This window comes from Mus pahari, chromosome 4, assembly GCF_900095145.1.
Source record: "Mus pahari chromosome 4, PAHARI_EIJ_v1.1, whole genome shotgun sequence".
In the NCBI taxonomy this organism is placed as follows: domain Eukaryota; kingdom Metazoa; phylum Chordata; class Mammalia; order Rodentia; family Muridae; genus Mus; species Mus pahari.
In genome coordinates this window covers 97,856,698-97,872,854 of record NC_034593.1, presented here as the reverse complement: position 1 = coordinate 97,872,854, position 16,157 = coordinate 97,856,698, and the positions used below count along the sequence as shown (strand labels likewise).

Sequence of the window (16,157 nt, the reverse complement as noted above, 5' to 3'; positions counted from 1 at the left end):
CTCCACTCCCACGGTTCCGCGGGGATTTCATTCTCATTTAAATAGTGTTGGCGGTTAAAAGGAGATCGAATTCTTACTTTTTAAAGTTTGATAACTTTAAAACTCATTAACATCCAAACGCCATTTGCCGTTAAAAAGTAAAACCATGTCTGATGCGAAGTAAAAGTCTATAGTTCAGTTCTTTGTCTGCTCAGGCTGGTGAAGAACCGTTATTACAGCAGCAGAAGCACTAAGGATGCCTTAGGTAAATCTTGTGTGCTCTAGTCATTACGGTTTAGAAGAAAACCCTTCCACAGAACCCAGGAAGATCGGGAAAGCTGCACTAGAGCCCACGCATCCCGTGTGGGTTCCTGACCTTGGCCGTGGCTTTGGAGCAGCTGGGCTGTTTTAGTGGGGACCCATCCTGGAAGCTTCTGGCAAAATCCCGGAGCCTTCTGGCAGCCCGAAGGCTAGCAGGCTCCACAGGTCCCTTTAAGGCGCCCTACGCGCGGAAAAAGGGGAGAGCAAGGGGCGGGAGCAGGGTTCGCGATCGCACGCCACGTGACTCGGCTGCCAAGTCCGCCAGCGAGTTTGACAGAAGTTTGAATCGGACTCGGGGGTTTTCTGCAGCCGGCGGGGCAGCGCGGCAGACAGAGCCTCCGAGAGCGCGAGCAGCAGCGCCCCCACGACCCAGCCCGCCAGCCTGGAGCCCGGCCTGCCCACGGCCGCGAGCCCGCCGCCCCCAGCGCCCCTGAGCGCCCCGCAGCCTCCCGGCCAGGGAGTTGAACCCCCGCACTGCGCCCCGACGCGCCAGCATGTCCTCGACGGAGAGCCCCGGCCGCACCTCGGACAAGTCTCCTCGCCAGCAGGTAAGCCCTGAGTGCCCGACCTGTGGACTCTCGCTAGTCCCTGTCCACCTAGATGTCCTGAATGTGTCCTATTCCGTCTTTCCCGCCCCCGCAATGTGAGTAGAGGGGAACCCACACTTTCCCTCCGGGCCGGCCGCCTTGACCGTCTGCTGGCTTTGTCTCTGCAGGTGGACCGTCTGCTCCTGGGGCTGCGCTGGCAGCGCCTGGAGGAGCCGCTGGGCTTCATCAAAGTTCTCCAGTGGGTGAGTCGGCCCTAACCCGGGGCTATTTCGGGAGCCTGGATTGTGACGCGGACCCGAAGCAATGTGGCCCCGGAGGAGGCTGGGGAGATGCAGCGGGCCCAGCCACCGCTGAAGGGTGGGGGGTGGCGACAGGTGGGCGGGGGAGGGGAGAACCAGGGTTGCTGCTCCAGCGCTCAGGAGGGAGAGGAGCCAGGCATGCGGAGTCCCAGATTCGGACCTTCTATGTGCAAGGCGCCTTTGCCCAGAGCGCTCACATTTCACTCGGATGAGAGGACCTGGGTGTAACCTTTCCAGAACTCTGATCCTGCACATACCACTCTTCAGTGGCGGGAGGGGAGAGGAGGACAAGGAGGGTAAGGTCCACTTTGCAGTGAGAACAAAGCTACTACTGAAGGCACCAGGGAAGGAAGAGGGTTACAGACACCATCCTGCCCGGAACCTTCTAGGACCTGGATGATCCTGGGGGTGGACTCAGGGGACAGACTCCCAGCTGAAGTCACTGGAGCAATTTGCAAAACTGTAACCGAGTAAAGAAATGGATGGATGGATGAACAGTTTCCCAGTCCAATGATTAAAAAACCAATTAAGACAGAAGAAAATTCGACAGCTAGCATAACAGAACATTGAGCCGGGAAGGAGAGACGGTAGGTTGCAGGCCTAAAGCTACCTGCCTCAGCTCTGTGACCTTGGGCAAGTCACTTCTCTGGACACTAGTTTCCAACATAGTCAAACATGGATCAAATTTGTCAGCATTCTAGAGTATAGCTCAATATTAGATTTACTCTGTAACCTTGAAACATTCATTGGCCCAGGGCCTCAGTTTCCCCTTCTTTGGTCTAGTGGGAATACTGGCTTGTTTCACTGGTAAATTAGATGCAGCCAGTGTTTCAAATCATTAAGACTTGGGGAACATTTTGTGCATTCTTGCAGAAAAGGTTTTATTAGACAAGCCACATACCAGATTCTATATGAAGTTATTACTGTGCCCTCAAGCACTGGATTCAGCTAGGGACCAATTTACCTTTAATACCCAAGAGAACCGATTTCTAAAGACTTTGAATTCACAGGAGATAGAACTTAGCGCGATGTCACCAAATCCTAAGTAATTATGGTTTAGATGGAAATCATCAAATCTGGAGTGCATTTGGGATTGTCTCTGGGTATCTGAGACCCTAATGGGCTGCAGGCCAGCCTGGGAGTCCTGAGAGTAAATAAACTCTGAGACTTTCAGCTTTCTCTGCTGCCTCAAGGGTGGGACCAATGTTGACTGAACTTTCACCTCTTGACCTTCCCTGTTCTGACTTGAGTATCAGAGGGGACAGAGTAGGAAAGGTTAAGGTTTCAAAGGAACTGGGATTCAGAAGCAGGGAGGCATTGTGAGAGATCCTGAAGAGCAAGAAGTAAGTGCTATCTAAACCAGACAAGTAGATCTAATGGAAAGTGACAGATTGTCAGGGGGTGGGAAACAGGAGGAAAGACCATGGACTTATCCCCCCTGGGAAGATTCTAGAAAGCTTCCTTCCCTAATCCTGCCACCGTCCTTACTCTACTTCCTACAACACCCCTGCACGCAGAGACTCCTCGCTCAATGGTCCCGTCTTCTTCCAAAGGCATCACTGATTCCCTAAGAATTAAGACCTTTCTGACTTTTATGATCTCCAACTTTATAGGGAAGGAATTGTACAAAACAGGAACTATCTTGCCCTGGTACGGCTAAATCAGGTCTCTGGGGGATAGACTTCATTCACAGCAGTGTTCTCGACCTGTGGGCTGAGACCCTTTTGGAGCTAAATGAACCTGTAATAGAATTAGTCATGTAGTAGCAACAAAAATAACGTTATGATTGGGGGTCACCACAACATTAGGAACCGTATCACAGGGTCACAGCCTTAGGCAGGTCGAGAAGCACTGCTTCACATAGTAACATTATAAGGAGCCATGGCTTGCTTCCGGTGCTAGACTCAGGGTGTGGGTTTGGCTTCCTCGAATCTTTGCAGATGAAAAGAAAAGTGCACAGGATCCAGTGTGAGAAATAGTCCTCACCATAGGAGAAACAGAAAGCACAGATCTTGTAGTTACTATAATGGCAATTGAAAGTTTTACTGGAATCCTTGTGAGAAAATGATGTAGTCAGGACTTAGAGTGTCTTTAAGAATTAGAAAAGAAGCTGCTATAGCTGCACACACCTTTAATCTCAACCGTCAGGAGGCAAAGGCAGGCGGATCTCAGCCTGGTTTGCCAAATCAACCAAACTAAGATTCAGAAATGAATCTCACCTCAGTTCCAATTCATGAATTTTATCATGTCTATATCGAGCTACCCAGATAGCATGCTCTATCTATCTGTCTGTCTGGCATCTATCTATCTATCTATCTATCTATCTATCTATCCATCTGCTTTAGGGTTTTTTTGAGACAGGGACTTTCTGTGTAGCCCTGGTTGTCCTGGAATTCACAGGCCTAGGCTGTTCTCCAGCTCCTACAGACCTGCTCGCCTCTGCCTCCTGAGTGCAGCCACATAACTCTTATTATATAGATACATTATTGAAGTAGGGTTTTAAAAACCTTTATATTATCATTTGTGTGTGTGTGTGTGTGCGCGCGCGTGTGTGTGTGTGTGTGTGTGTGAGAGAGAGAGAGAGACAGAGAGAGAGAGAGAGACAGAGAGAGACAGAGAGAGACAGAGAGAGAGGTATGTGCACAGGTGGAGGATCAAAGGAGTTGGTTTTTGGTTTTTGGTTTTTGTTTTTTTACTCTTCGTTAGATTTTGGAGATGGAACTCCTCCACAGAGCTATATGGCAAGTGTCTTTGCCCACTGAGCTATCTCATTGGTCCCAAAAACCAGCTTTAAAAGAAAAGGAAGTCAAAGATTAGATGAAGATTAGATGGACTTGTACTTAAATTCAACCTCTGCTTTTCATCCCTCAAAGCTCAGATAAGGGATGAAATCTTCATGGGCTTCATTTTCCTCATCTGAGGCTAAGCCATGTCCTCTGGGCTTACTGGGAGGATTATGGGTAATAATGTCCACAAAGCATAGAACATTCCTGAAGATCACAGTGAGAACTTTCATAAACGTGAGCTCCGTTCTGTCTTATTTCCAAACCTTCCCTAACTTTCTTCCTTACAGAGACTGTCCTGCATGACTTGCCTTTCAGTGAGATCACTCAAATGTCACTGCCAACTCTTTAGTTTGAGTGTACAGTGCAAAGGAATCCAGGTGACTCAGTCATATGGGATTCCAATTTCTTACAAATAATAGATCATGGGAGAGTATAGGGGACATTCGGGATAGCATTTGAAATGTAAATGAAGAAAATATCTAATAAAATAAGTTAAAAAATAGATCATATTAACTTTAGCCAAGTACACCCTCCCGATGATGGCTGATGATCTTTGTGGGGAGGGGCATTTGGATATAAGAGAGCTATTTCATTGGTGGGATTTGTTTTTATTGGATGCATTTTTTTTTCCTTGCTGGAGATTTTGAATGGATACTGTCAGAGTCCATAGCACCAATAGACGGTAAGGCCTTGAGCTCCCTGGTGGTTAGTGACCTTAGGGTTGACACAAGTGAGTACAGTAAGCTAGTCAGCATCAAAGTGGAGCCCCAACCTTAAACTGGGAAGGTTATTCTATCTTTTCAAAGAGATGCAAAGGCAGGAGGAAGAAGAGGCAGAGGTGGGCAAAGTATGGCCATCACCATTCCCAGCATCTGAGCTCCAGAAATGCCCTTGCTCTCGGGGACTCCATATTTGTTCTTTATGGCCAATGTGCTATCTCATAGCCTTGGGTGTGAGAGAAGGGTTTCAAGTTCTTCTCCTCTTGTTCCTGCGGATTAGTTAGTTCCCTTCATGGTCATGACTGGAAGCAAATCTGGTACAGAGACGTTTGAAGGTGTGAATGGTCTGGACAGGAATCTCTGCTCCTACAGCTTGGGGCAGAACGCCTGCCTCTCTCCTTGTAACATGCACTGTACAGAAGAGACATTCTCTTCAGTCTTAGGGACCACAGTGCAGAGTCTTACTCACCTCCATGTCAATAGCATCAGGGCTCAAGGCAGATGCTTAATTTCAAATGAATGAATGAATGGATGGATGAATGAATGAGTGAATGGAGCTCAGAACAGTGACTCAGAAGATGTGAACTTGAAGGCCAGCTCTCCCATTAGCTAAATATGACTTTGAGAATGTTACTTAATCAGAGGAAAGAGGGCTTCTTCTGTTTCCAGAACTGGGATGAGACTAAGGATTTTAATAGATAGTGGAAAGGTTCTGCAATCCGTGCTGGCCAGTAGAGAAGTGCTTTGCCACAAGTGGCTATCAAGCGCTTGCTATGTGGCTGGTATGGCTGAGCAGCTGAGTCTTAGCTTTTGTTTCATTTTATTTGAAGTAACCTAAATAGCCATGGTTGTTTGGCTGCTACATGTTGAGCAGTATAATTCTAAGGCATAAACTCCATGAGGACAGCCCCCTCTCCTGTCTCTCTTTCTCTCTCACACACACATTCCCACATACACCCACACCCACACACACCATCTCTCACTGTTAAAGTGCCTGCTACAGGTACATACTCGAGAAATGCCATTTTTTTGGTAGATGTTCAACAGTGCCCAGGGTAGAAGAGGTTCCATATTGTCCTGAGTTAGGAATCTTTCCATGCACCTTTATACTCACAGACCAACAGTCAGTGAATATGAACACGCCAACCCAACTGTGATGCCCTTCCTCAAATGGCACACCCTCAAGCCAAGAGGAACAAAGTCTTCTAGGGGGAATTGGAGACCCACAGAGCAAATGAAGAAGAGACAGTCCCTCAGAGGGACAGCTAATAGAGGGTCACTGCTCTGCTTGAGAGGCCAGTTTTGGGGATGTTAAGGGTGATGATCCAGAGGCTTCTAGTGACGTCTCTCTGACTCTGTCAGGAAGGTGGGCCAGCAGTCCTCTACTGCAGCTTTCAGAGCTTAGTTTGGATGTGGAGGCTATGTAGCCATTGCAGGCAGATCACACTGTCTTCTTTCCTGGGTATCTTTACCTCCATAGATAATTATCACTCATCTGGAACAAGTCTATTGAAAATAGGGGCATACATGACCTTTAGAGAGCAGTCAATGGCTCCAGCACGGAGTTCTGCCAGGCCAGGCCATGCAAGGCAGGGCGGTAGCACTGGATACCACCCAGGGGCAGAGCACAGCTGTTGCTAAACCCAGCCAAGAGCATGCTCTGCTGATACCATTAACTTCAGAGGGTGGAAGAATTCCAGAGCTGGACACAGCCTTTAAATTACCCTCAAGTCCTTCATTTTACAAATGAAGAAACTAGGACTCAGAGAGCCAAGTCACCTAGCAAATAAGTTACAGGGCCAAGACCAGGACCAGGGTTTCTCAATTCCTAATCTAGATCTCTTTTCACTCCAATCAGCAGAAGAAAAATAATGTACAATACTATTCCTGCCTGGATGCAAGTCTGGAGTAGAGATTACTGTTTTCTTGCTTAATGTCCAAAACACTGATTGAGCCACAGAGTCACAGATAGAAACAAACAATTAACATAGTAGTAAGAATACTTGTATCATGACAAAGCTAAGTGCATAGAAAACAGGCTGTGGGGCTGGAGAGGTGGCTCAGCAGTTCAAAGCACTGACTGCTTTTCTAAAGGTCCTGAGTTCAATTCCCAGAAACCACATGGTAGCTCAGAACCATCCGTAATGGGATCCCATGCCCTCTTCTGGTGTGTCTGAAGACAGCAACAGTGTACTCCTACATAAAATAAATAATTCTTTAAAAAAAAAAAAAGAAGAAGAAGAAGAAAGAAAAGAAAGCAGGCTGGATGAACAACGTGGTAGAGCAGGAGAATACAGCTTCTTACTTTCCCTTCTAATTAATGTGTGTTCCTCAGGAAAGAAATGTGAGAGTCATAGGATGGGGACTTTTCAGATCACTCAAGACAGAAGGTGTAGTCAGCTGTGATGCAAGATGGAAAAGAAAACAATTCAAGAGTTCTGACACACCCCTGCTCCCTACCACTGGGAAAGGACAGCAGCAGCAGGTTACAAAGAGGAGCAGGCAGCAGTAGGAGAGAGTAGAGCTGATAAGGCAAGTGGAGGGTACTTTTCTCTGAGCTTGAGCCAGCCCCGTCAACATCCACCCAGCCAGCACTGTTTCTAAAGGGAAGAAAAGTCAAGCTGGCAGTACCATGCAATGGCTCAGTATCCTGGCACCATAGCTCTGATGAGGCAGGAAACTATTGCAAGTTAACAATAAGGTAAGGGCAAGAATCTATGACTGCTCAAGGAGGAATGAAAATGAAATTAAATGAACAATATTCCAGATACACCTGATCTGGCTTGATAAAAGGGAATCTATTGGCCAGGTATGGTGGCACATGCGTTTAATCCTAGCACTCAGGAGGCAGAGGCAGGCGAATCTCTGAGTTCAAGGGCAGCCTAGGCTACCCAGAGAAATTCTGTCTTGAAAAAAAAAGTGTCTATTTCTGATCTCTCATTTGAATTAAAAAAAAATAAGTATAGCTTTGAAACAGACATTTCCATAGCCAGAACTATAGAGGTTTTATATTAGTTATTATCTTAAGAGGCCATGTGTGTCCAATAGAGAGATCTGGAAACCCTTTTTTCCCCACTGAGGATGCACTCAGTCTACCTTCTTCCCTTGGCTACTTGGTCCAATGCTTTGTTCAGAGAACACAATGTCTGCAGTTGAAAGAAGAATGTCAGCGCTGGTCCCTACCAGGAGGAACTCAATAAAAGGAATTGTTACTCTGTGTCCACTGAGCATCTGCATCCCCTGGAGTCAAAGGGTGGTTCTTTGAGAGACCTTCAGATTCTCAAAGGGGCTTCACTTTCTCTCAGCTCTTTGCTATTTTCGCCTTCGGGTCCTGCGGCTCTTACAGCGGGGAGACGGGAGCCTTGGTTCGCTGCAACAACGACCCCAAGGACGTGAGCTCCATCCTTGTTTTGTTCGGCTATCCCTTCAGGTGAGTTGGGATTGGTTCTGACCCAGTGCCCTTCTTTTATTACTTTAGCAGGGCTTTCTCCCGCCTCTGCTCCTACCACCCTCTCATTTGTTTCTACTCAGAGGACACACAATCTAAAGACCATTTATTGTATGCTGTTCTAGATTAAAATAAAACAAGACCTGGGTCATTCTGTCCATTAGCCATTTTTTAGACACTCTGACCAGAGTGAAGCATAGTTATATCATTGTTATGGTGGTCTTCTCCAAACTCAAGCAATGGCATTTCTCCACAGCTTAGACAGAGGGAATCCAGTCATTGGGAGGAAGGGTGGAAGGGATCTGGTCCAGTTGGGCAGCTCTGCACATTCCTCTGTGCATATCTGACCCTCTGCATATTCCTCTGTGCCTTGAAGGAAGGAAGTTTATTAGAGTTTAGTTATTAAACAAGAGACATGGGATGCTCACATGATGACACCCAAACATAAGGAGGTACACCTTGACCAGGATGTAGAAGAGGGAGGTTTGCCCTGACCAGGAATAGAAGAGAATACTAATCTCTCAATGTCTGAAACTCTAGTGGGGGAGGAGAAATGACTGTTCAGAAAAGGATGGAGATAGAACACATCTTTTCAGAGTGTCTGAAACCACTTCACTGTCCAACTTAGATTAAATATCTCTTGTTCACAACAAGCTGTGGGTTTTTTCACTTATTTTGTCCAATGTGCCCACATCAGGGAGGCCTAAATCAAGTCTGTGAATGGGTAACTTACACCTTAATTTGGCCACTGCTTAATATGGGTCTGTGTGTTCCCAAGGGCAGACTGAATCTAATTTGTCTAGTGGCTTAGCTACCAGAAATAGTTGGACTGCATATATGTTATGATTTAAAGATCTGGAGTGGCCGCTGAGGGGAACATGGAATTTGGATGCAATCCTGGATGAGGACTGTAGCCCAGTGGTTAAAGCACTTACCCAACATGTATGAGACCCCAAGTTCAATCCCCAGTACTGCCAGAAACAGATGAACAGAATCTTGAAGCATCGCCTCTCTTAACTGCAAGATTTCCTCAGGAGGGCTTATCTACATGACCCCTTTCCCAGGGTGAGCCCCGGACGAGCCCCTATTGGGTGGAGTAGGAGAGGCTAGCCCTGTCTCAGCATGGTTTCCCTTGCCATCTGTAGGTTGTACCAGGTCCAGTATGAGATGCCTCTCTGTGATGAGGACTCCACCTCCAAAACCATGAACCTCATGGGAGACTTCTCTGCCCCCGCCGAGTTCTTTGTGACCCTTGGCATCTTTTCTTTCTTTTATACAATGGCTGCCCTGGCCATCTACCTGCGCTTCCACAAACTCTACACGGAGAACAAACGCTTCCCATTGGTGGTGAGTGAGCCTGGCCCAGAGGAATGGGGCCAATAAATGGAAGAGAAAGCTGGAGTCAGAGATGGCGGGGAGGTCAAAAGTAAAAGCTTCCCTGAGTCCTTGATACTGAGTCCTTGATACCTCTGTGTGGACAGAACAACCTCTCAGAGGTTTGTTTGCAGTCAGAGGAAGAAAAATAGTACCTTTATAAACCAAGCTCTAGAGCTGACCTAACGGGTTTAAATCCCAGCACTTGCTCTCAGTAACTGTGTGACATTAGACAAGTTACTCAGCCTCTCTGTGCCTTAATTTTCTTGGCTATAAAATAAAGATGGAGTAATACTTGTTTTCGTGTTTTAGGAGGATAGAAGGAGTATGCATGTACAGTACCTAACATGCAGTTGTTCTCTGAGAGCTATCTATTACTAGTATCATTTCATTTACTTCCTATGTATTCCAGGCCTTCAAGATGGGAAGTGTACTTTAGAAATCTCAATTCTCTCCTGAATGTGCCTTTTTCATTACTTACAGTTTAAACGACGGTGATTAAAAGGGAGTTGGGAGGGGAGAGTGAGGAGTTTAGGTAACTTAGGTTGCAAGGAGGAAAGGTTCCCAGCAGATAGATAATGTGGGAGCTCATTGCCTGACTTTAATTCTATTGGAAGGAATATGGTAGTTTGGGTGGCAGCATTCCTTTGGTGGCACTGAACAGAGTCCTCGGGTAGGATGGGAGTTAGGAATCGGTAGGATGAGAAGAGGCATCTTACTAAGGACCCTGGGGTTCTTGTGTGATTGGAGGAAGGAAAGGTAATTGATGGTCACTGGGCCCCTCTGAATGTCTTCCTCCTTCTGCTTCTCCTAGGATTTCTGTGTGACTGTCTCTTTCACCTTCTTTTGGCTGGTTGCTGCCGCTGCCTGGGGCAAGGGCTTGACTGACGTCAAAGGGGCCACGCGGCCATCCAGCCTGACTGCAGCCATGTCTGTGTGCCACGGAGAGGAAGCAGTGTGCAGTGCCGGGGCCACGCCCTCTATGGGACTAGCTAACCTCTCTGTGGTGAGACTTGTGACCATCGGAGGGGTCTGGGGACGGTACTCTAGCCCAGCTGTCCAGCTAGCTAACTGGTTCTGAGAGGAACAGGGAAGGTGTCCCCAGAGATAAGATGCTCTGCACCCAGACTAGTAACCCCTGTGTCTCATGGTGACCTGAGATGATATTTTGGATGAGATGAATCTGAGTCACTCCTTCCTTTCCACGTTTAGGGGCCCTGATGATTGTTACCCTTTCCTATCTGTTCAACCACGTATCACGTGGGAGCATGCGCAGAAGGGGTTTATGGCTGTGGCTGGGCTCAGAGCTGTGAGTGGATTAGTATGAGAGAGAAACTGTCCCTTGTCATTTAGCCTTCTCTACTGAAATGGTTTTGGCAGACAGTGGTGGACTCAGCTGGCAGGCAATCCAAGTTTTAGCCATTCAGTTGTAGCGTCGAGCTACATCTATATAAGCTAGTAAATCAACATAGCATTAAACTTTTCAAATGTCCCATCATCTCAGCCTTCCCGGAACAACTCAGAAAATGTTCCAGGCCTCCCAACAGCCCACAATTGAAATGCCTAATGTCTAGTGCACCAAAGAGCCCAGAACCCTGCACAGGGGCTTTTTTCTTCCATATATATGTATATATGTATATACATATATATGTACATATATATGTGTGTGTGTATGTATATGTATATTATGCACATACACACATGTGTGTGTATGTTAGCTGTCTTCAGACACACCAGAAGAGGGCATCAGATCCCATTACAGATGGTTCACTATGTGGTTGCTGGGAATTGAACTCAGGACCTCTGGAAGAGCAGTCAGTGCTCTTAACTGCTGAGCCATCTCTCCAGACCCTCCAATTTTTTTTTTTCTGTGTAGCCCTGGCTGTCCTGGCTTAACTCTGTAGACCAGGCTGGCCTCAAACTCAGAAATTTGCCTGTCTCTGCCTCCCAAGTGCTGGGATTAAAGGTGTGTGCCACCATGCCAGGCGGCCCTCCAATTTTTATTTTTTATTTTTTATTTTTTATTTTTATTTTTTTTGGTTTTTCGAGACAGGGTTTCTCTGTTTAGCCCTGGCTGTCCTGGAACTCACTCTGTAGACCAGGCTGGCCTCGAACTCAAAAATCCACCTGTCTCTGCCTCCCGGGTGCTGGGATTAAAGGCGTGCGCCACCACGTCCAGCTTTCCGATTTTTAATTATGAAAAATCTCATATATATCCAGAAAAGTTGAAAAACGTTTACAGGGAAGGCCCACATACTCACTCTCTAAAGTACAACTGTTCAGCACACCTGCTTTATATCTATTTATCTATCTTTCCTTATCTATTGCTTTTATTTGATTTTTGAGAGACAGGTTCCTTGTATATTACCCAAGTTGTCTTTGAACTCACTATAGAGTCCAAGCTGCCTTTGAATTCACGATTCTTTTTTTTAAATTTATGTATTTTATTTATATGAGTATACTGTTCACTGTAGCTGTCTTCAAAACCTATTACAGATGGTTGTGAGTCACCATGTGGTTGCTGGGAATTGAACTCAGGACCTCTGGAAGAGCAGTCAATGCCCTTAACTGCTGAGCCATCTCTCCAGCCCCAAATTCATGGTTATTTTGCCTCAGTTTTCTATGTACTGGGATTACAGATTTATGCCACTACACTCAGCTTTTCTGTTCAGTTTGTGCTGTGAGACCCAGGCTAGTCTTGAATTCAGTCTTCCTTCCTTAATCTCCTAAGTGCTACAATTACACAGGTGTAAGCCACAATACCTAGTTCATTGATCCCATTATTATTATTATTATTAAAGGCATGTGCCACAACACCCTTCTTTCTATATTGTCAGTTTTTCAAAATATTTTAATAGAGTTGGTGTGGCACACATCAGTAATACCAACAGCCTGTCTGACAGAGGCAGAAGGGTTAAGGGTCCTAGAACAGGCTAGGTGCACGGAGAAAGCAGAAGAAGAATAACAAAAAACAATAGATGTCTGAATAAAGCCTTTGCTTAGTCTTTAGCCCTAGGGGAGTACCTTGGACAGCTCCAGCCACCCTCACCTCAGGAAGGCAAGCATGTGTTCCTTGATTTACTTAGCATCCCTGGGACCAGATTCGAATAGTGTGACCAAGCTACACTGTGAGTGAGTCCTCTGGACAGAGTTTAGACACTTTCGCTAGAAAATCTGTTAGTAGGCAGTGGCTTTGAGCCCTGTCTCCATACCAAGTTCTCTGTGCTTCTCCCGTTTCTCATGTAGAACTTTCCTGACTATTCTCACAGACTCTCCTGATTTCTTTTGTAGCTCTTTGGTTTTATCAACTTCTTCCTGTGGGCTGGAAACTGTTGGTTTGTGTTCAAAGAGACCCCGTGGCATGGACAAGGCCAGGACCAGGACCAGGGCCCCAGCCAGGAGAGTGCAGCAGAACAGGGAGCAGTGGAAAAGCAGTAAGCAGCCTTCATCTGCCTACTCCTACAACTGGACAGCACCTTGCCATCTCCTCCAGCTTCTACAGGACCTTCCTCCTCCTCCTCCTTCTCCTCTTCCTCCTCCTCCTCCTCCAACTCCCTTCCCCCATCATTCTGGACTTTGAGATTTGAGAGAATGGATGGGTGGGCATCAGCTGTTGGTAACCTGGGCAGACCTCCACTGGCTTCCTGTCCCTCATCCTGCTGGGGCAGCAAATGGCAGGATCTCAGTGCTTCTTGTCTACTGCCTGGACTGAAACATCTTACTTGGGGAAGTTGACTGGCAGCCTTGCCCTGAGTTCTGTGTGGAGGGCCCACCAGTGATTTTGTGACATCTCTCAATAGCTGTCATCTAATCTGTATCCTATCTCTAGCCCTCTCAGAGCCCAGAGTGCTCCCACCACGTGTGAAGCAGGGAGACCCATTATCCTATCAGAGGTCCCTCTAAGGGTCCACATGAGGCCCGGACCCAATGGGAGCAGAGAGAGTTGCAAGTGCATTGCAACACCAAGGAAGAAAGTGAGGAAAGTTGCTGGCAGAATAAGTTTTCTATTCCCTCAGTCCTTCCTTTCCCTCAGCTGGAACACTTTTGGTAGCGCCCTATACGCCCCTTACTCATGAAACCCCTTACTCCCTTCTTCTCGGCCTTGGTTTTGTCTTACACTTAGGAAACAAGATGAAATGGTTTGGAACATTTCCCCTTCATTTCCCCATCCCCACCACACCTGTTGGCCCATCTCCCTTCACCACCCTTTTGGAGATGAGGCATTTTAGATCTTTTTAGCAGTCTTCCCAGGCCTTCCTTTCATTCCTATGGGCTTTGGGAGGGCCTGAAGGACCATCGTGACACGAGATGCCCAGGAGTCCCGGGACATGGATACATGGGCCCACCTGTCCCTTACTGACTGTTCATTTTCTCAAGCCAGCACCTTTTCTAGTTCTTTCAAACCTTTCTGTCCCCATCTTTACAAAGAGGGTTATCTGTCCTTGTCTCTTGCCTCCGTACAGTAGCCAGGCCCCATCCTCCCCCAGTCCTGGGCAGCCCGATGCTATTGGTGCTTCTTCATTTCGGGACCCAGTTCCATATTTGTCTTTGGTGTGTCTCCTCTTCCTGATACCTCCTGTCATCCCTCTTTGGGCCCCAAGGCCAGAGGGTACCAACTGGGCAAATGTCATCTGCCTTCTACCCAGATCAAAACCCCTTATGCTCCGGGAAAGATGATAAAGAAGGAAGAAACCAGCCATTTCCCAATTTAGTGGCAATTGTCCCACTTAGCACCCCAAAGATGAATGTGCCTTGTGCCAACCTGTCCTCAGGACATGATCAACCCTCTCCACCCCCCCCCCCNCTTGCCCTTCTCAATGCTACTCACATCAAGATGTATTACTTGGGTGCCCAGGGCTCAGAATCCTTAACTTTGGGCTGTTCATTTCTTCTTTGGGTTACAATTCCCCCACCCGACAGAGAAAGTAGGATATTTACACACTTCCAGATGCTCCTTCAGTAAAATAATCTGGAATTTTTGTTTTCTTCTTAAGATTTTAGGGAAAAGATTTAAGGAGGGGAAAATTTGATGAGGGTGAGAATGTTCCTAAATCTGAAACTCTCTATCCTAAGTTGTCCTCATGGTTACTTAAGGACAAGGGAGACAGTTTTGCCTCCAGCTCCAGAGATACAAAGAGCAAAAGAGTGACCATTTTTCTTCAAGCAAGTCCCTGTGGGGATCTGGGAGCAGCTTCTACTCAAACTGTGTTTGGATTCTGCGTCTATATTTATAATTTATTTGAACTGTGACGGATAAAGTGTTCTCATTTGGGGCCTAAGTTAGCAACTGGCCCATCGACTACTTTAGAAAAAGAGCTGTCCACGCCCACCGAGCATTCTTACTCCAGAGCTCGCTCTAGGGTTGAAAAGGCTCTTCCTCGGCAAGAGCCTGGCGATGGCCAAGAGAGTCTGGATTTAGGCTATGGTCTTTCTCTCCATGGCCGCCCTAAGAGGAAAGACCAGTTCACCTCATTACCTCCAGGGGGCTGGGCAGCAGTAAGTGCCATGGGCAGCTCTGTCCTCATGAGACTCATGTCCTCTCCAACCAGGGCTGGCACCACCACTTTGCCTAGTCAGGCCTGAAGTAGGAGAAGGTGTCTGGTTTCTCTAGCTATTGCAGGAGGCCAACAAGCAGTGAACTTGCCCTTTGCCCTGGTAGACTCTACCACGTGGAGATGCCTATCCAGGACCTTTCTTAGACATGAGTCCCCTTCGACATCCTGACCATGGGTCTCCTATATCTGGGATTGCAGATGGAGGGTGTGGGGAGAATGTTGCATGCTGTTTTGTGGTGCTTGTTATTACACATTTGAATAAACAGTGCTGCGAACATTTGCCAAGAAGAAGCCAAGACCAGAGGACTTCTGGGGAGTTTTACCCTCTCCTTTTCCCTTGCTCTATGTTCTTGGACAAATTTCAGCATTTCTACCAAGATACTCTTCTCCTTGCATGTCTGAACCCCAGGCAATATAGTCTGCTGGCTAGGCAATGGCTTCTGGCAAGCCCCCGTCTAGTGACATCGACTCTTTTGGTGGCACCCAATTAGTCCAAAGAAACCGAGACTCATTAGCAAACTTGGACCAAACTCAAAAGGCAAAAGACAGTGGCTTCCACAATGCTGCCTCCATTTGCTCTCCCACCATCTGTGACCCAAAGGACGAGTCGAGGGCCATATGCTTCCCTCTCCTCACTATAAGGTTCATGCTACACAAACTCGCACCTATCCATCTCCTCAGACAGCCACATGTCACATTTACATTCTCTAGAAAAATGTACTTGGGCACAGTTTTACATTTAATCTCATCGGGTTTCTGGGCCTCTTGGGGACCACCTCTGGGTGGGTCTTAGGTTTAGAACGTCTGCCCTCAGATATTTTTCTTTATGTAGTTAAACTGCTCTTATATGGGAGGCAGAAAGTCACAGACCTTGACTTATTCGCTCCCAAACTTGGCTTCATTTTAGGTAAAGAGATGCAATATGGCGTGATGGGTGAGGTATTCAAAGAAAAAGAGGATTAATATTTCATTTCCAATGAGAATGGGGACGGAGATGAAGGTAGATTTTTGTCTCTTCTGTGAGGGTGGGAAGAAATATTATCAGCTGAGAAGGTGGGTGATTAAGGTACTTCCTGGGCCTTAGCAGAAATAAAGAAAGAAAAAGAGGAAGAACGAAAGAAAGGATGA

The 16,157-nt window shown here is 46.8% G+C and overlaps 1 protein-coding gene across 1 annotated transcript; it reads left to right on the top strand.

Annotated features, from left to right (window-relative positions):
• The first annotated feature begins 568 nt into the window (after nucleotides 1-568).
• Nucleotides 569-12,932, top strand: Sypl2 (synaptophysin like 2). The gene is made up of 6 exons (XM_021197081.2): nucleotides 569-848; nucleotides 1,016-1,090; nucleotides 7,958-8,082; nucleotides 9,246-9,447; nucleotides 10,289-10,480; nucleotides 12,766-12,932. The coding sequence occupies exons 1-6, from the start codon at nucleotides 795-797 to the stop codon at nucleotides 12,910-12,912; spliced, it is 795 nt and encodes a 264-aa protein (XP_021052740.1). The 5' UTR covers nucleotides 569-794; the 3' UTR covers nucleotides 12,913-12,932.
• The last annotated feature ends 3,225 nt before the right edge of the window (nucleotides 12,933-16,157 follow it).

What these genes read in the sequence shown, in the direction of transcription:
- Sypl2 (XM_021197081.2), top strand. Translation starts at nt 795, where the DNA reads ATGTCCTCGACGGAGAGCCCCGGCCGCACCTCGGACAAGTCTCCTCGC. An exon ending in ACAAACGCTTCCCATTGGTG is followed by an intron (nt 9,448 to 10,288) that starts GTGAGTGAGCCT and finishes TGCTTCTCCTAG; the next exon opens with GATTTCTGTGTGACTGTCTC. An exon ending in GACTAGCTAACCTCTCTGTG is followed by an intron (nt 10,481 to 12,765) that starts GTGAGACTTGTG and finishes TTTCTTTTGTAG; the next exon opens with CTCTTTGGTTTTATCAACTT.